The following is an 18847-nucleotide window of genomic DNA, read 5'->3' on the forward strand; positions in this document are numbered from 1 at the left end:
TCCTCTCTCTTTTTGTCTTGTTTTTTATGCCCTGTCTCTTCCCTCTCGTCCCCCCTTCTGCTGTTCGTTTCCCTTGGGATGTTCGACTTTCGGCTTTCGAGTCTCGAGTTTCGATTGTTCTTTTCTTCTTTTCAAGTGAAGAGTCAGCCTCTAGACTCTGAATAGCTGAATCCGGATGTTTGCATCGCATCTCTCTGAAAACAGAACACTTACGATACTTGGAAGCCGCAGGTTTGGATGAGATGAGATTGGAGAAGGTGGTTTTGTTTTTTCGAAGCCTCAAAAGCTTCGATTTGTGTGGCAGAAGAGAAATAAGAGAAGGAGGTCAAGTGATGCCCGGCCCTCTTGAAGAGAGATGGAAGGCTAAAGGCAGACTTCCTAGTGATCAAGAGGCTGCGGGCAACAATCAGACACTATTGGAGCTCACGAGGACTCACCAGTACTGGCCAGATTGTCGAATATATCCTTGTCTCTATCTTTGTTACAGGCCAGCCTGTGTTTCTCTGTTTTCTCATCTTTGTTCTCACTCCGCTATGCTCACGTATAGGGACTAACATCAGGTTGGATGACACTCATGTCTGTGTTTGGAGGAACGAGATACAGGGATGAGAAACAGGAAGGGAAACATAAAGTCTCCATGATAGCAAGTAGCCGAGAGCAGCTGGAACTGTTTCGAAAGTTGCCAGCAAGTTTGCGGCCAACAAGCCGATAACTCACATTCCATAACAATGGCACAAACAACCGTCCTACAGCAAGACAGATCTTGGAAGAGACAGCAGACAGAAGAAGCCACTTCCATAGGTGAAGACTAGGAGAGAATCCAACAAATGCCATTTCGTCTCCAAACAAATGACACATCAATGCTCCAGGGACAAGTCCACCCCAGGTGCTCTCGGCTGGTTGGGCCACCAGGAGGCCTTATACCGCCCAACGCCCTCGTACAAGTCGACTTCCGGAGCGACAGTTGCCCGATTCTGTTCGTCGTCTTTCTCATCCTCCTCACCATCATCTCCGCGTCCGGCCTCGTGCCTAGCTCCCATGTCAGCGGCCTCGAGATCGGCGACGAAGGGGCCCTTACACTCCGTCCACGGCCGAAACCGGTCCCACCACAGCGTCCACATCCGGTCCTGCGCGTTCTGGTCGGCGTCCCGGAGCACCACGTACCCGCGGCCATACGCCTCGCGGTAGGCGCCGATGACGATCTTGTACGCCGCGGCCGCCACCGCCGCGCCAGATGCGCCCCAGTCCCACGGGTACGCCTCGGCAGCGACCTGCCTCCGGCGCCAGGCGTCGAGGCGCATCATCTCCCGGAACATGAGGTCCCGCGCCGTGTCCGTCTCCGAGCCGTGCTGGTAGAACGAAGGCTCATCATGACGGTCCGCTGAACCCTGCGAAGTAAGCGAAGTAGGCGGGCCATCGTCGGTGCCCTTGGGGCCCCGCGCCCACCCCTCACCCTTGAATTTTTCGGCCGCCTCGTCAAGCACGCCCTCGACCCAGAAGCACTTCGTCAGGACCCCCTTGCCGTCGATGACGGAGGAGATGTACTCCGCCATCGCCCGAACCACGGGCGGTGACGTCGCGAACGCGACGAAGGCGCTGTGGTGCAGTCCCGCCGCCTCGAACGCGAAGATGAGCTCCCTCAACAGGTGGTAGTCTGCTTCAAGGTCGACCGGCGCGAGGAGGAGCACAGGAGGGTTCTCAACGTCGACCACTCCGCCAATGTACCGGCATGCTTCCTTGGAGCACTTGTCGAAGCCGCACCAGCGCCATTCCGCGCCAGGACGCCTGCCGCCCGAGACGGCGGTCTTGCGGTCGTGGTAGGTTATCTGGACCCCGCGGCGCCGGAGGAGTATCCGGTAGTAATTCTCCAGGGGCTTGTCGTGGACGAAACGGCTGGACGCATGCCGTATCTCGGGAGTTGCCTGTTTACAGGAATCGCTGCCGACAGTTGGATCGGATGCCTTGTCTGTGGTCGACGAGGGAGGGGGTTCATGGGAGCTTTGCTCGGATGCCGTTGAAGAATCGGCCGGCTAAAGGGATGTTCTGCCTGTCGAAGCTTCTGTGCTTTCTTGACTGAAGTTCTGAGCGGGGAAATTGTCCAAGGTTCCTGAAGTTTTGAACTCAGGCCCCCGTAGGCACGACTGCTCGCTGTCAGGGATTGTCAAAAGGGGGTTTACGCTGGATGATGATATGGACGGTGTCGTCGAGGTAGGGCTTGCGGTTTGGCACAGCACACCACCGAGGTGCCCGGGTTTGGGCCTTATACTTGCCGGAATTTGGTCGGGAATACCTTCCGAGGGATCGGTGTCTGGGATGTCGAAGGAGTCATCGGGGTCGTCTACGTCTGAGCAGCTGCTGGAGAGGGGAAAACCCGGGTCCTTGGGGACGGGAGGGTGTGTACTGAAAAGCTCGCTTTTCGCGTTCTCGCAGAGGTTGGAGTCACCGGGGATGAGTAGAGGGTCATCGTAAAATTGTGCCATGTTGGGTGGAACAACTCTGGTTGCTAGTAGAGAATGTCTTGGATAAGCCAGTCAGTTGAGTAAGTGGGATAGTATGAGTTTCGGGGGGTTGCCTAGAATGTGAGAGATGTTATGTGTTGATGGAATCTCATGTTGCCTTGTAATTGAACATACTCCAGAAGTAAGTCAACAAGCCTGAAGTCCAGGCGAACATAGGTGGTGACTCGGAGCTCATTGTATTAATGTCAATTCTTCGCAAACAATCGATCAAGGCAAGCAATGTTCTGAATCGAGAGCCACCAGATCTATACGGCTCTATGTAGTGCTCCTTATAACCTGCTCTGAGACTAATTGTATGAGATTAAAGACACGAAAGTCTGGACTTCTCATCACCAAAGCTGATGTAGAAATGAATGAGAATGGTATTATCTTTGTTGTTCTGCGGAACGCTTCGGCACTTATGCGGAATCAATTTGAACAGAGCCGACATGAAAAAGAAACATGTAAACAATAACAGTAATACGTATAATAATTGCCAGCAAATTCTAGGAAACAGAGTAGTTATGCTAGCCAACAGATGACTCTTTTCCTTGATCCCGTATGCCTAAGAGTACTTACAACCATAAAGTAGAAAGCCTTTACGCCACAAATTAGGGACTCGAACCGTCGATTCCTTATCTTTCACTGCTTCTACAATGGAGCGAATGCTAGACTAGAGAACCACAGAAGAAACAGAAGTACCAGATACATGCAGTGTCCCTTGTCCAGCCAGGGAGCCCCTGAGACCTTCAATCAGGCACATGTCAAAGTTCCTAGTCCAAATCCCCATCAACGACCTTTACCCATCCCTTGTCTTCATTAGCAATGCACACATGGCATACTTTAAGGTCCTGTGGCAGGGAATGCGCGTCATCTGGGGAAGTAGCTTGGTGTTCGGCCGCGGCCATCTCCCGCCTACGACGAGCGATCTCCTGGGCCAAGTCTTCAGTACGACGGGATCTGGCCTCGTAGCCGGCCACGAGCTGCTTCACGCGGCCATTGCCCACGGACCCGGTACGTTGGACGGTGGACTTACCCACATCAGATTGCACGTAGACGTCAGGCGATCCAACGGTGTTGCTGCGAGCCAGTTGGGCTTGCGAGCCCGTCGACTTCGGCTTGATGGCCTGGGACGCTTCGGGCAAAGGGCCGGAGAAGTCGGCGGGGGCGTCGGAGGGGCGGTTGTCTTCGAGCTGTCGAAAGACGCGCTCGCTGTAGGCCTCAGCGCTCGAGCATTGTTCTGAGTGAGATGTCATATTGGAGATGTCTAACTGCTCTAAAAAGATGTGAGAGGCTTGAGGTGGATGGCTGCTTCTAGGCTGAGAAGTATGTTATCTCATGAGAGAAGTAGCTTGCATACGTGCTGCCAGAGAAGCATGATGTATATAAACCACTGAGAACTGGCCTCTGAACCCTCTGAATGACAACCAATGCGTCAAAATTGGGCCAGACTTGTGAGAGAGATGCTTGTTTGCAACAACGGTCATTGTTTTTTTCTTTTGGGGTTTTAAAACAAAGGGTTGCCTCAACACACATTGCCAGCTCTCGTACTTTTTACACAACTAGGGGACAGATACATGGACAATGTTCCAGAAAAGAAAAGGACCTGTGTTACTCTTTGTTATTTGCTACAACCTGATCCTGTTGGATGAGGTCTGTAGAACGCCATCCTCATCTTGCTCGTCAGAAAATCCTTGCTCTACTTCATCGCCTAGCTCTATGCTATGCAAAGGTTGCGCCTCCTCGGCCAGGGTGTCGCCTTGTAGCTGCTCTCCCCGGTATTTTGGGTTTCCAGTCACCTGTCGCCTTTTGAAAATCAAGAGAGTCGCAACCCCCGCCATGACCACGTTGACCCAAGAGAAGAAAAGGAACGGTCGCCCCAGACGAGGATTCATGCGTTGATCGTCCGGGAAAGTTTCGTCCACCGCAGCAAGATAACTGACGAATGACCTCGCGCACCAGAGATCGTAGGAAGCGGAAATGAAGAAGAATACAAAGGCCTTGCCGTATGCCCCAAGACGTACATGATCCCACGCATTCTCACCGAGAGCCTCCATCTCTTCGTCTGTGCCTTTCGGATAAGCACAGAATTTCTTCAGCCACCGCCAGCGACAGGTACACTTCATGCGACGAGGTTGATAGGCAATGGACCACTCGTTCAGCATCACCATAGACCCGTAAAATAAGGCAAAGATGGAGCAAATGAACCGCGCCCAAGCGACTTTGAGTTTGTATCGGGACTCGTAGTTGTCCGCGAAGGCCTGGAAAAAAGAGTTGTCGCACTTTTCATGTCCAACCTTGCCGTTCAAGGGTACGCAGTCGTATATGACATTAGGCATCTGCATGTCATCTGCGGCTTGGCGCATGTATGCCACCGGATCGAACGATATGCGCGGGCCGGCGTAGATGACGCCGCCGAGATGGACGTACCACCCGTTCTGGATGTGCGGGGGACAAAAGGGGCACTCCCACCCGAAGGCATTGGGAAACCAGTAGAGGTCGAATAGCATCACTGGCCCGTCATGGTCGCGGAGACCTGAAAAGGGGATCCCGCGATACTGTGAGATTTCATTAGACATTGCCTTCGACTGCCTGACAGCTAAGAAACGGGGGGGGGGGGGGGTGGACACAGGGCATGTTACATACCGAGACCATCGCCAGATCAGTCATGGCAACACCGAGGGTAGTCGGTCGATGCCGATTCGGAAATAGGAACGTGCCCGGAAGCATGAGGAATGCCGTCATCAGAACCGGCAGGGCGGTGAGCCATCTGCTAGTGACGAGTAACAGCCTAGCGGGCGACGCCGTCTGTCGCAGCCAGCGTCCCGCCATAGTTGCTTTAGGACAGACCGGTAAGGATGACAAGAGTGGATGGTGTAGAATAAGGGCCTTTGTTGTTGTGTTTGGTGTGCGAGGTTGACAACGGAGACATTCTCAATCCAACGGGGTGAATTCGGAGACGCGCCGATAGTGTCACGCGATGTGGCAGGCGACGGAGGACCTGAACCCCTGTCTCACTCCGCCACCACAAGCCGTCAGCGCTAATGTGTGAACCCAGAACCGCGCTTGCGCCCGCGCAATCAGATGTTGTTTGGCTTATGCGTGTGTATCACCAAGGACTTGGAGTGGATATGGGAAAGTGACGAAGATATCACTGCAATGAAACGGCATTGGCGTACAAGATTAGTGACATCTTGGAATGATTGCAGCCTATGGCCCTTTGTACAGAGTGAACTTCGCCTTAGTGAAGAGTTTCTCCGTCGCCATTAAGGATGCCTCGTGATGGACTGAGAAATAAGCAAAGTAACGTTTGCTTTGGACTAGCCCGAGGCTAACTTCGCCAACAGCTCAAATGAAGTAGGTCGGAACCTGATCCAATACTCCCCTGATAGAAACATCAAATGCGGAAATCTCCTTGGTGTTTTAGCCCAAGACATGAAATCGTACTTCATCTTGTAGTCGAGTCTCTGAGACTTGTAGGACTCGATAACACCACAACAAAAGATGAGAAACGTGCTGAACAAGGCAGACAACAGTTGAATTCATTTTGGTGATGTTCAGTATATCTATCCAGTGTTCTTCGACTTCCCAAGAGCCATCGATTTCAGGTATCGTAAGACATGTCCAGTAACACATTACACACGTGTCACTCTTTACAGATTACAGAAACCTTGTTCCGTTGATGCTGCTGGTACAACCCCGGACTGGTGATAGTCTGACAAACGGCCAAATGCACTGCGATGCTCCGAGTGCGGACGCATCCACACACACCAATACTATTTGAAGTAAGTCACGGAAACGCCATCCCGTCTGAAGATACTGTTGACACATAGTTCCTTCCAGTCGGTGTAGAGTGAAACACCCCAGACCGTTCAAGTGCGGCGTGGGAGACTGCGCCAATGGCTTTTATCTGAGTAAGGATTGCGTTCGCCACCGCGGGGCCAAACATCCCGAGACGGCGGGGAATATCACACGGTGTTTCTGCCCTTATTTGGGCTGCAAACATGCCTAAGAAAAAGGCTCCGGATGATCGAGGAAAGATAACTGGAAGAATCATGTTAATACACAACACCGCTAGAGATTCGGTAGTCGAACTTCTTTTGAACTTACTGGCGTCTATATCTTCGCCCAACTCACATGCCATGCTCTACCAAACTCACCATAATCATACGCCGCTCTTGTTCTGATTGATGTCAAACAGAACCCCTGACGGCCGCCAAATACGTGCCAAAGACAAAAGTCTCCTCCAGCCGTCAATGGCCAGCTTACGATTCAGGTCCCTAGCGACTAAGACTTAACGAGCGAGGTGGCAGTTTCTCGATGCCGTGAGTGGTCAACCTTACTGGAAACAAGCTACTCGCGGAGACTTGCGAATTGTTTTGGGCTTGGTGGCTGGCACTAGTGGTTGCCCTACATGAGTTAAGCCGTGACGATTTGCTCCGTTTTGGTCTCAGCCGTCAGCACGGCGTTCAGCCGCATACAACCGGCCCATTTCAAGGGGATATTCTTAGCTCACCCTACATGTACGACAAAGGCACCGCGGGGCCGCAAACCTGGAGTGGGTAGCGGAAAAGGTTGGTTGGAGTAGGGCTAGCCTTGGATAAGAATGTTGCTGTGCTCGCCCGGTCAGCAGCACTGGCTGTTCTTGCTTCTCGTCCCTCATTTCCATTCCCAATTCATGTACGCCGTCCGCCCTCGTTCACTGAATACGTTGACAGCTACCAATCGACAAATAACACGCCATTTGTCTATGTCGCCATGGTTTCCAGCTACTGGGAGCAAATGGATCTCTGGGTCCCAGGGACCGATGCCACAGGCTCGAAGAATCTGACCTGGGAACAACTCGACTTCAACCGCAACTGCTCTTACTGGGGGCATTGGCTATCGGCCATGCTTCAGACAGACTCTTGGGACCCGAAAACCACCATCGGAATGAGTGTTGAATCGGCGATGGAGTACTACGCGACGGCCATGCCAAAGGGTTACACCACGACATTCGATGAAGTGGCCAAGTGGTTCGCGTACAACATGTATCACACGCCTGTCCCGGAAAACTCGGAGTCCCCCGATTATTATCTCTTCAGCAAACGCTTCAACGACACTGTTCTGTACGGCCCAAAACCTCACTGCCCAACAGAATTTTGCAAGGCCGTTGGGTACACGGGAAACCAGGATCTTTGTGGAATCGGCGTAAGTGACAAAGACTGCTGTCGAACCAGCCTCATGAGCTAACTCTCAGCAGGTGGTCGTGTCCTACTACCTCGAAGGAATACTAGCAACGATGTATCTTTTGGCCTTTACCGTCCATCAAATGCGACGACACCTGGACAAGAACGTGTACGAGAAACCCCGGCCGACGCAGAAACAAGGAGCCGGAGAGCGGATCCTGGACGCGTTCCGCGGGTCGCTGGACATATTCCTCGGCGGTGCCATGTTGATTTCGGTGGCCATGCTCGGCGCCTCGGTCTACGCCAGCGCGACCAACTTCAAGGAGAGGAGCGAATCGAACCCGGACCTCCCGACATCGGACTCGATCTACGAGATGGCACTGGCCCTGATCGCGTCCAACTTCTCCGTCTTCCCGGTCATGCTGCTCTACGCGCTGGCCAAACACGACGGACACCGCAAGTGGCTGCACCGCTCGGTCCTGCTCCTCCTCTGGGGCCTCAGTGTCACCGTCGTCTACCTCGCGCCGAGGGGCGAGGTCGACTACGCGCTGCGGAAGAGCGGCCACAGGAACTTCGAATGCGATCAGCGTGGCTCGCAGTACTGGAAGGCCGTCAAGGCCACGCAATTTCTGGTCGTCGGGCTGCCGCTCATGTGGCTCGTTTTGACGATTTTCCTCACCACCGGGTTCAAGATCCCGGGCATGGTGGACAGGCCGTGGGTGAAGAGGTGGAGGTCTATGTGGCGCCTATCGGTTGCCTGGGTCAACATGCTCATCATGTGGGCGATCCTGGCCTACTTCACCCAATTCCGCCAGAAAATCATCGACGCGGCTGGTGGCCTCGACAAAAACGACAAATGGACGTTTGGACAGGTTCTCGCGCTTGCGGCGTGGGTCCCGATCGTTGTCGAGATTCTCTACATCTTAGTTTGTAAGTGAGACTTCATGAGAAAGATAAGCGCCCCCCCTTGCTTCCAAGGTACTAATCAACATGCTCATTAGTTGGCTTGGAAGACGGCTTGTCGGGCCATATGCCTGCTGGCTATCATGCGACACATGTCATTCAGTCAGAACCCAGCATGGGTATTCCTCTCCTTGAACAAAACTACGGCATGAAACATGCTTCCACGATATCTTCAACGATGTCCCTAGCTACGACGCTGACCTCTCCGATAACACCGGGCCAGGCGCAACCGACTGCGTGGGAGCCAAGCACTGGATACCAGCCAATTCACACGTCGCAGCAGCACCCTCATGTTCAGCACCAACAAAGCTGGGACGGTTATTACCACACGGGATGGTAGTCAAAGAATGATTAGATATGTAATGATGATGGCTTTTAAACATATATATCTTGTCCAGCAGTTTGATGCTGTCGACAACCAGTTCTATCACAAGTTCATCCGCTCTCATGATAATGTTCAGAGCAGACAAAACTAAAAACTTCAAGCGATGAGTCGTTAAACAAGTTTAAGCTTCGTAGGGAAATTTTGATTTAACTTAGGTACAGGAATTACTCAATGGCTTTGATCGCTGATATCCCCTCAAACCCAGATTCCCGATGGCCGTTTTATACAATCCCTATCCGAACTATTTCCAAAACTGCCCCAAATCCATTGTAGAATAAGGAAAACCGTCCTGGGACTGGCTGTCCATCTGTTCCGCTATAGAGAGGAAATCCTCGCTGGAAATGCCAATGCTTTGAAGAAACTCGGTGTTGTCTGGCGTGTCCGGGAAAGGGCTAATCAGCGCCTGGGACTCGCTGAGTGTAGTCATCGAGACCAAGTCTGGCTCGGTGACGGCGACATTGATTACTGCAGGGTCCATGATCGCTTCGATTGACGCGGATAGCCTGCGCCGTTGGAAGTCTTGTTGACCGACCCGGGTGGCGAACTGCTCGAATAGCCACTCCAAGTGAACAAGTTCCGCTTTCCGGACTTCGGCAACGGAGTTGCCTTTTTGTATCATTTCATCCAATATGGAGTGTGCTTGCTGGATATGGACTAACCTATCCAAGTCGGATGTGGAGGGGAAAATTGCATTTGCCATCGTCAAGTGAACGGCCGCACCGTAAGCATATTCAAGTTCGAATGGCAGGAAAACTTCTGATAGAATGGTGATGATCAGCTCTGCGTCGCCAAAAACAAAATTTGGACCAGCCATGCTCACCGAGAAGGCTATCCTCACCGGATAATATTTGGAGCGTCTTCACCGCGGACTTGATACCCGTCGAAACCAAGCTTCTCAAAGGGGTCGAGAGGCTTATTGAATCTCCATGGTCTTCCCTAAAGCTCTCAAGTTCTTCTTTCAGAGCAGAAAGAAATAGCGGTCTGGTGGCCATAATGACGCACTGATTGATGAGCCAGGTAAGTACATGGCCTTGGTTACACATCATAACAAAGCAGAGGTAAACCAACCTGATGATAGAGTAGAGTGACCCCTCTAGTCCCCTTTGGCATTGTGTCCACCGAGTTCTGATACTTTGATCGAGTGATTTTCTGGATTTCCTGGGCGTGGCCAGCCAGAGTATGAAGAATGGACTTTGTCGCCCCGAGAAATTCGCCGAGTGGTGTTTTCTCCGACTTGTAAACAGCTAGAGAGAAGGAAGTGAGCAATACGTACATACGGGCGCCTAGAGTCTCTTACTAGTGATAATCTTTGACAAAAGGTAAGACAGCTTGACCTGTAGGCCGAGCGTTGCATCACGCTGCGAACACGTACTCGGCGGCTGGAGGAGTGTGGTGATGTCGGTATCTTGAGTGTTCATGGGAACGCCCACGGAACAAGAGAAGTGCCGGTCCATGATGTACAAAGTCCACCATAGATTACGACAACGAGTGACGGTTTCTGCCCCAAGCGTGTCCTCAGGGAGCTGAGTGTGCAGTCCTTCTAGTTGCGCTATACGAATTGCCTGAGCAATCTGAGGCACAGGATCAGACGAGCACGAGGAGGAGTTCAGGGACTTGCGATAATTAAGAAACATTAACTTACGTATAGCTGGGCAGATTCTCTCTGGTATATGGAATACAGATATAGGCCTGATAGAGACAGCACCTCTATGGCTAGCAGACTGTCCTTCCATAATGATGTGGGCTCCGGAAGCAGGGACATGGCACGAACAAAAAACTTGGAACCAGGCGGCTCTTTGGGCGTTTTCGACCGAGAGAGAAACGCTTGGCCAAACGAGAGGACGAGGAGAAATTGAACGAACCACAGACGAGACTCGGCTGCCTTTTTCGACGCGATACCGTAGTAGAACTCCTCGAGGTCTTTCGTGAATGCCTTTTCGTCAATGAGCTGGTAGTTTTGACCGAGATGAAACTTGACGGTATTGAAGAGGTATAGTGCATGATCGTAGGAAGGTAGTCCGCTGATGTCAGGCTGCTCATCGGCGGTCGATGCTCTCCACTTGAGCACGTATATCTCGTCATTCAAAAAGCTGGGCGCACTGAAGGGAGTATCAAGTTGGAGTCTTTCCGCCATCATCAAGGTTAGGCGGGCGGTGAATGACCATGTAGACGACGGAGCGAGCCAAACTAGAAGACGTTCGTCAGAACTCAACATGAACATTTTCACTTCGTGACTTACTCCAGTTGCGTTTGTTATGGTGGGTGTTCTTGATCGTGGTCGAAGGCAGCGTGAAGGGACTCGTGTAAACGCACTCTGGCGACTCACCCACCTCGGATGACCTAGGGTCTCCGGGACGGAAATCTGCTCTCAGAGTTTTAGCAGACGTCGTGCTCTTATCGACCAGATCAGGATCGCATACCACTATCCTCGTCATCCGACCCGAGTGCGACGTCGTGAGACCGCTTGCTGCCCGATGAAGGATGCTGCTCCGAGTGTCGCCTAGGCCTCTCGTGGTTTGCGCTCCTTGAATGACTTTTCTCAGTTTATTGCGACTGAAATACAATCAAAGAGTCTCAAGTACCTCTCCGCCGATATCTCTTTGTTGTTCCCGTCTGAGTACTTGCATTTCACAACACGTCGCCTGCAGTTCGAGCATGGCTCGTCACCGGAACATTTGATCTTGCTTTGGCGACAACTGACACATCTACTATGAGTGTAAGAAGTTCATCCTTTACTCGGGTCAAGGCGCCTTACGCATTAGTCGTGCGTCTTGACTTCCGTCGGTCGGAGTCCATGATCACTGCTTTTGCAGCTGGCCTTGTTCGTACAGTGAGTACCGTCAAGGGATATAACTCGTAAACTCCGCTGCGTGGCAACTCGGCAACATGCCTGACATCAAACTAGTCTGATAACAGACACAATGAGAGATGGGGAGATAAGAAGAGGTGTCATCAAGATCAGCTCTCCACAGATAATGCTAATGTTCACAAGAAAACTGCGAGACGACCACACCACCGGACGGGGAAGGTCTTTCCGGGAAGCGGGGTTACAGGTAATACCGTAATAATACCCCGCATAGTTTACTTTGTACGTCGCTAAAGTTGATCACTTGACAAGAATCCAGTGTAAGGTGAACTAGCTCGCGTTAACGCCCATGTCATCAGACACGCGGAAGCACGTAAATTCATCTTTGTTAGGTTTGTATTCATCATAAGAAAAAAACCGGCGAAAAGACTTGTCTAAGCCGCGCATCGATATCGCAGCTACTGATAGTGGGAGTGGAGAGGGGTTGTAGGACAATGGATACGTTGCTGAGAAGAGGGAGCCACATGCCATCTTCTTGTTCACAACACCCCTCCAACCGTTAGTTAAACCCAATCGAACGCTGAGACAATCTTGATTCTTTTCCAAATCGATTGGACCTTTTAATTCTAGCGGGCAGTCTACGTTATCCTCAGTTTTCAGAAGTGAAGAATGTGATAATCCCAACCATCAAGCCCAAACAGGGTTTCGCAAGCGCGGATAAGTTGGCAGGGGTCGGGAGCAGGGATCGGGAGCATGGATCGGAACCGGGATCGGGTTGTTACGTCGGAAAACTGCAGCTGCGTGGCTCTCGTTATTCTAACCATTTTAAGGTAAATGTGTAAGAGCCACTTGAAGTTAACGATTGATGGACTTGTCCGGATTGGACGGACGCAGATGACAGAGGATAGATTTGAAATGATCACCAAGCCGGTAACTGATTGATCATCGGAAGGGACATGGACTGATAAGCTACCAGAAGGCTGACCAGGGCAAGGGGACCGACCGTATCTGCTGCGCTCATCTCCGATTTGCTATCTACAGGCAATTTAGTAAGTCTAGTGTCAGGACTGTTTTTACACTTGTGTCGTGAGGATATTGCGCGGCCTTAGCAGAAAATGAGACCCCAATGTCTTTGCCTAGTCCAAAGATGAAATAAATGATATGGAGAGAACACCTTTTGTGTTGAACCTCAACTTGACGGCGCTTTCAAGTCGGCCTTAGACTTTGCCAATTATCAGGCTATTAGATGACAATATTTGCGAGTTGAGCAAATATCAACTGCAGAATGTTTGGCAATGTATTCATAAGATCCTGTCCACTAGACGACATCAAACTCGATGGTCCCCCAACCCTCGAATGTGCAAGACCACCGGCCAGAGTCCACCATAGGCACCGCCTGCAAGCAACTACCGGGCAGGATTACCTGCCCCGCGGTGAACCCGACGTCGTACTTGGATAGCTTGTTAGCCAGCCACGCCACCGCCGACAGTGGGTTGCCAAGCACGTTGCGGGTGTTGCCCGACATGACCTCTCTATTGTTGAACTGCAGGGTGCCTCTTGTGTTGCTCAACGTGAGGTCAGTCAGCCGGCGAGGGGTGCCGCCCAGAATGACCGCACCGGTGGAACCGTTGTCGGCCAGGGTGTCCGGGAGATCGATGGCCCAATCCTGCACCCTGGAGTCGATGATCTCTATGGCGGGGATAGCGTAGTCCACGGCGTTGATGACGTCGGCGACGGTGACGTTCGGCCCCTTCAGAGGCCCCTTCAGGACGAATGCTGGCTCGAGCTCGACGTAAGGCTTGATGAAGTCTTTGCGGTTGAGAGCGGTTCCCTCGTAGATGAAGGTGCTTGCGAGGAGGAAACCGTAGTCGGGCTGGTCGAGGCCGAAGGCGTCTTGCATGACTTTGGCAATATTACCCAGCTTGTAGCCCACCAGTCTGTCACCATCTTGACTGATGGCATTTTCGACAGTGATCTTCTGGACCTCAAAGGCCGTGTCTGCGTCGAGAGCAGTCCATCTCTTCGTTGGCGGACCAATGGGCTCCTTGTTGATGCGCGCAGTTCGAAGGGCCAAAGAAATTTCTCGAAGATCCGAGTCCTGCATGGTGTCTTGGAAGAAGGTCCAAAGAGAGGGTTGGGAGACATCGATTCTTGGTGATCGGTGTTTGGTCAGGTCGATTTGATATCAGGCAACGAACTTGACGGTCTGTGCCGAGAGGTTCTTATGGCTCTCATATCATGGACTCGGGCCCTTGTTGATGTGGAAGGGTTTGTTCTTTACCGAAAAGCGGAGCTTTTGCTACGACATAAAAGTAGTAGGAGTGAGCTCATCGGCGCACCCATTAGCTACCGGTCCTTGTACCGAATCATCGACAAATCTCCAGCATCATCTTGGAAAGAATCATGCCAATCCTTCCCTAATAGGAAAAAGTAAACTATCTAGGGATCACTTCTGTAGGAACAAGCTCGAGCATGACTGGATTAACATTTCCATTCCGGAACGCTGATCGGAAGCGGTCTCGGGATCGCAAGCAAGCTTACCCGATCCTTGTCGACCAGGGCACTCAAGGGCTATTCATGCAGACTTCAGTTTGATCTCGGCAATCAAGCCTGAATATGGACTCTTGGGACGTAGATCATATCTTCAGGATGAAGCAGTTGCAGCCTACGCTCTTCCAGCCCCCCTTTAACTCTTGCACTAGTTGTCTCCGGGCGGACTCTAATGAAGGTATCCAAGACTGACCCGTCTTCGTCCGCCTGATCATACGACACTGCTTGTATATTTATGCCAATCACCTGTGGCGTTTTCCATATCCGTAGTCCCGAAGCTCCCGGTCCGGGACTTGGTACGCCTTGGTACCGATCCACACATCGCTAACACAGCCAAGGCGGGATATTCAATGGGGTTATTGATGCCAACCGTTTTTGAAAACAGGGAACTTATCGCGGATGGTAAATCTGGGGTTATCATTCTCCACGAGATCCTTGCCCACAGACGGGGCTGATCTGGGGTAGCTAGGTTATCGGTATGTCAGGGACACACGAAGTCCCTCTGGCTCGAGGTCGGATTTGATTTTAAGTCGACGTTCACCACCGTTCCCGCCGTGCCGTATCATCCATCTGCCCCTCCATATTTTGTGTTGCATCAAATGCGTCTTACTCTTTGGCGAAGCAAATCTCCTTCGTATGACTGTGGGCAACATGAGTTCTCCGTCGATGGCCTCCGAACCGAAGCCCTCCGTCAAGATGTTTCACACCGGAAGCAATCAGAAGACGGACGTGACAAGCGGTGAAGTCATCGACAACTCGGAGCACCTGCAGCGGCACCTCACCCCTCGCCAGGTTCAGTTCGTCGCCATCGGCGGCTCGATCGGCACCGCCCTGTTCGTCAGCATCGGCTACGGCCTGATGCGCGGTGCCGGCAGTCTCCTTGTCGCGTTCGTCCTCCACGCGTTGGTGATCGCTCAGGTCAACAACTCGCTGGCCGAGATGACCGTCTTCATGCCCGTCAGCGCGGCCTTCATCCACCACGCCGGCGCCTGGGTCGACAGCGCTTGGGGCTTCATGATCGGCTGGAACTTCTTCCTCTTCGAAGCGCTTCTCATCCCCTTCGAAATAACCGCGCTGGACATGGTCTTGACTTTCTGGAGGGACGATATTCCCTCGGCTGCCGTCATCACTGTCTGCATCGTTCTCTATGCGTACGTCCTTAGCCTGGCCATCGAACGTCATCATACTAAGGCAGAGGATTCTTCAGTCTTTGCAACGCCCTTATGGTCAAGTACTTCGGGGAGAAGGAATTCTGATTGGCAGGAGGGAAGCTCTTGCTGATCGCGATTCTGTTCTGTTTTACCTTCATTACGATGGTGGGAGGTAACACACAGCGAGATGCATATGGATTCCGCAATTGGTCAAAGCCGGTAAGACCTCGTCTCTCCTTTAACGAATTTCTGGTGTTGCATTATCGTCTCTCTTTTTCTTGTTTTCCGGGGTTTCTTTCGCGAAGAATAAGTACGGGATGAGGGTGAGAGAGACAGAGCATGAGCAGGGATGAGAGTCCCCGCCAGCTCTGAGTCCTCCGCTCCCATCTCCCAGTTTTCGTCACCTGTATGAGCTAACAGGCTTTCCCCAAGGCACCCTTTGTAGAGTACATCGATAATCGTGACCTGGGTCGTTTCCACGGATTCCTCGCCGCGTTGTGGCAAGCCGCCTTCACCATCGTCGGCCCCGAGTACCTGGCCACGGTCGCTGGCGAGGCCCAGAACCCGCGAAAGACGATGAAGGCCGCGTTCAAATCGGTCTACTGGCGTTTCGCCATCTTCTTCATCGGTGGGGCGCTCTGCGTCGGCATCGTCCTCCCCGCAGACGACCCGACGTTGCTGAGCGTGCTGAGCGCCGGCGACACGGGCACCGGCGCGGCTTCTCCGTTCGTCATCGCGATGAAGAACATGGGGATAGGGGGCTTGCCTCATCTGGTAAATGCCCTCCTGCTGACCAGCATTTACTCGGCTGGGAATGCCTATGTTTACTGCTCGTCTCGAAGCCTTTACGGGCTGGCGTTGAACGGCCATGCGCCCAAATTTCTTACGAAGTGCACCAAGCAAGGCGTGCCCATCTATTGCCTGTTCGTCGCGCTGTCCTTCGCATGCCTCTCTTTTCTCAAGTTGGGAAGTGGTTCCGTGGTGGTGTTGACATGGTAAGTCATCCCAGTTTGCTGTTCAGCATCACTACATTGTTCAAACGCATGAAGGACGAGGTAGATAGACAACCAGGAGACATCATGAATCCGTCTTCGTCTTCCTGTAATAGGTACTGACCAAAAAGGCTTACCAACCTCATCACCGGCGGAACTCTGGTGACCTACATCGTCATCTGTGTCAACTACCTCTTCTTCTTCCGAGCTCTGAAAGTCCAGAACTTCAGCCGGGCCGACCTTCCATACCGTGGTTACCTTCAACCCTACGGAACTTGGATCGCCCTCGCATGGCTGGTGGCGGTGGAGATATTCTACGGTTATGCCATCTTCCTGCCTGGGCGATGGGACACGGGCACGTTCTTCAGCAACTACACGATGGCCATCATTGCCGTCTGCCTCTTCTGCGGGTGGAAGGCTTTCGGGCGCACGCGTTTCGTCAAGCCAGAAGACGCCGATCTGATTGGGATTCGCCCGGCGTTGGAGGAACACGAGGCGGCGATGGCAATGTCGATGGCGATCAACGAAGACGACAATGAAGTGGGCGATTAGCTCAAGTGGTGAGAGCCAACTTGGGCGTGGGTCGTCCGTTACGGAGCTCTCAGGTTTGAATTTGTATACTGTATAGTTAGTAGGCCTATATGTTGTGTTTTCGGATAGTAGTCCTAATAGGCCTCGAGTTACCTATCTGTGAGTAGGTTGCTGGGGGTCGGTCAAACCTCTAGGTGCAGCTCGGCGCATACAAAAATAGTGATATACACTGGGGTATACAATGGAGTTAATTTACGCAACTGACTCTTACAATTGCTCCCGGTCATGCACACACAACTTATTTTAGATAATGCGGTCGCATAAGTCAAGCTACTAGGATCATTCAAATTGAGGTCAAAATCTAAATTATGACAAAAAGCCACACGAGCAAGCAAGGGACAAAATAAACCTGACTCCTATGAGTGGGATTTTGATAGATAATACCTATGTTAAGTGCAGATCATTGGAGAGGGGAAAGTATTTCTTAGCATCGTTTGCTCCCAAAATACCTGACTTCGCCACTGCCTAGGTCGGAGGGAGTATACTTTTAGGTCTGTATTGCTCACTTCACATGAGGAAAACGAAAATGACGATCTTCCCGCTGGGAACGCTGTCAACATATTTGAGTTCATGCTCATGATGTGTGGTTCCCTGTCTTACGGAATATATGATTAGTCGGGCTCCTTCGAGCTTGCAAGATTCCCAGGCCGCAGTTCCTGTTCACACACCTATTCACTCCATCTAGTTACATTCTTTCTCACTCACCCCAAGACATTCATTTGCGTCCCGGATCTGCAGAATGCTCTGGTTCATCACTCTGTTCTTTGCTTTGGCTCCCTGCTTTCCGGTCTCCCAACCCCTGTAGATGAACGAGGGATACGCTTTAGTTCTGGCAACAGCCGCTCCCGGGCCATCCTCCCCCCTGCCGTCAACATCGACCTCCGCAGCGAGATGAGAGCCAACGTCTTTGACGGCGACGGCACCCCCACTCTCAGGCAAATTCCTTTGAAAACATGGACCGGATCGACCCGTAAACACCATCTGACTTACCGCGCCTGGAGAAACACCGGCAACGACAAGTTATTCAACGCTTACCTTGAGGTCCAAGTTACCGGCAAGGCCAGCCTCTTTGTCAACTTTGGTGCAAAATCAGAAAAAGGCAACGTGGACCCGGGTCTGTCGCGTATTGACAACGGCTTGGCTGTTGGTTCTGGCTCAAACCCCTACCCAAGACGGTCCGGCTTCAGCATGCTCGTTGGTAAACTTCATCGCAATGTCGACTGGAGCTTGAAAGGGACCTGGCGTAAGGACTTCCTAGGAACGATCATTTCTTCGCAACGTATTAATCGTATTCCAGGCATCTAAGTATCCCTTGATGATGAAAGCACCTTGCAAAGGAACGAGAGGGAAGGATCACAAGCATTGGCGTTCTAGGCACCCTAATGTCTCAAGACACTGAATTCGAACACAACTCGGTGCAGCCTCCGACTTTTAGAGGCATTCTCGGGGCTCGTTGAGTCCGAAATGAAGACAATTTCAGTTCACACTATCTTGCTTCTTTCCTTACTAGCCTCACGGCCACGTTGGATGAGGTAGAAGTAGGTCAGTCCTGGCGGCGCGCCCGAGTGCAGGTTGTGGTCGTTGAGTGGCAGAGGTAGACTTTTGCTGAGGTGCTAGTCCATATCCAAGTAATTGTAGCCATGTGCCCAAGAGGTTACAAATGATGAGGTGAAATGAAAATTTCCACAAGCAAATTTTCTACATGCACCATCCACGGCCATTGGCCCAAGGTTAACATCATAA

At 51.9% G+C, this 18847-nt stretch overlaps 8 protein-coding genes across 8 annotated transcripts; 3 read left to right on the plus strand and 5 right to left on the minus strand.

Annotated features, from left to right (window-relative positions):
- Positions 1–857: 857 nt before the first annotated feature.
- CH63R_00122 (uncharacterized protein) lies at positions 858–2480 on the minus strand (the record flags this gene model as incomplete). Its single annotated transcript, XM_018295097.1, has 2 exons — positions 858–2030; positions 2178–2480. The coding sequence occupies 2 exons, from the start codon at positions 2478–2480 to the stop codon at positions 858–860; spliced, it is 1476 nt and encodes a 491-aa protein (XP_018163459.1).
- A 791-nt stretch (positions 2481–3271) lies between these two features.
- Positions 3272–3754, minus strand: CH63R_00123 (uncharacterized protein; the record flags this gene model as incomplete). The annotated part of the gene is made up of 1 exon (XM_018295098.1): positions 3272–3754. The coding sequence occupies one exon, from the start codon at positions 3752–3754 to the stop codon at positions 3272–3274; it is 483 nt and encodes a 160-aa protein (XP_018163460.1).
- A 372-nt stretch (positions 3755–4126) lies between these two features.
- CH63R_00124 (uncharacterized protein) lies at positions 4127–5330 on the minus strand (the record flags this gene model as incomplete). Its single annotated transcript, XM_018295099.1, has 2 exons — positions 4127–5056; positions 5145–5330. 2 exons carry the CDS (start codon positions 5328–5330, stop codon positions 4127–4129), a joined length of 1116 nt encoding a protein of 371 aa, XP_018163461.1.
- Positions 5331–7256: 1926 nt separating this feature from the next.
- CH63R_00125 (C6 zinc finger domain containing protein) lies at positions 7257–8969 on the plus strand (the record flags this gene model as incomplete). Its single annotated transcript, XM_018295100.1, has 3 exons — positions 7257–7688; positions 7741–8596; positions 8668–8969. The coding sequence occupies 3 exons, from the start codon at positions 7257–7259 to the stop codon at positions 8967–8969; spliced, it is 1590 nt and encodes a 529-aa protein (XP_018163462.1).
- Positions 8970–9255: 286 nt separating this feature from the next.
- CH63R_00126 (Zn 2cys6 transcription factor) lies at positions 9256–11810 on the minus strand (the record flags this gene model as incomplete). Its single annotated transcript, XM_018295101.1, has 9 exons — positions 9256–9673; positions 9853–9950; positions 10083–10258; positions 10312–10576; positions 10657–11201; positions 11254–11376; positions 11435–11547; positions 11597–11719; positions 11770–11810. The coding sequence occupies 9 exons, from the start codon at positions 11808–11810 to the stop codon at positions 9256–9258; spliced, it is 1902 nt and encodes a 633-aa protein (XP_018163463.1).
- Positions 11811–13138: 1328 nt separating this feature from the next.
- On the minus strand, positions 13139–13924 carry CH63R_00127 (2-oxopent-4-enoate hydratase; the record flags this gene model as incomplete). The annotated part of the gene is made up of 1 exon (XM_018295102.1): positions 13139–13924. The coding sequence occupies one exon, from the start codon at positions 13922–13924 to the stop codon at positions 13139–13141; it is 786 nt and encodes a 261-aa protein (XP_018163464.1).
- Positions 13925–15021: 1097 nt separating this feature from the next.
- Positions 15022–17065, plus strand: CH63R_00128 (General amino acid permease AGP2; the record flags this gene model as incomplete). The annotated part of the gene is made up of 5 exons (XM_018295103.1): positions 15022–15521; positions 15566–15596; positions 15705–15740; positions 15942–16516; positions 16645–17065. 5 exons carry the CDS (start codon positions 15022–15024, stop codon positions 17063–17065), a joined length of 1563 nt encoding a protein of 520 aa, XP_018163465.1.
- Positions 17066–17995: 930 nt separating this feature from the next.
- CH63R_00129 (Histidine permease) lies at positions 17996–18409 on the plus strand (the record flags this gene model as incomplete). Its single annotated transcript, XM_018295104.1, has 1 exon — positions 17996–18409. The coding sequence occupies one exon, from the start codon at positions 17996–17998 to the stop codon at positions 18407–18409; it is 414 nt and encodes a 137-aa protein (XP_018163466.1).
- Between the last annotated feature and the right edge of the window lie 438 nt (positions 18410–18847).

This window comes from Colletotrichum higginsianum, chromosome 1 (genome assembly GCF_001672515.1).
Source record: "Colletotrichum higginsianum IMI 349063 chromosome 1, whole genome shotgun sequence".
Classification (NCBI taxonomy): domain Eukaryota; kingdom Fungi; phylum Ascomycota; class Sordariomycetes; order Glomerellales; family Glomerellaceae; genus Colletotrichum; species Colletotrichum higginsianum.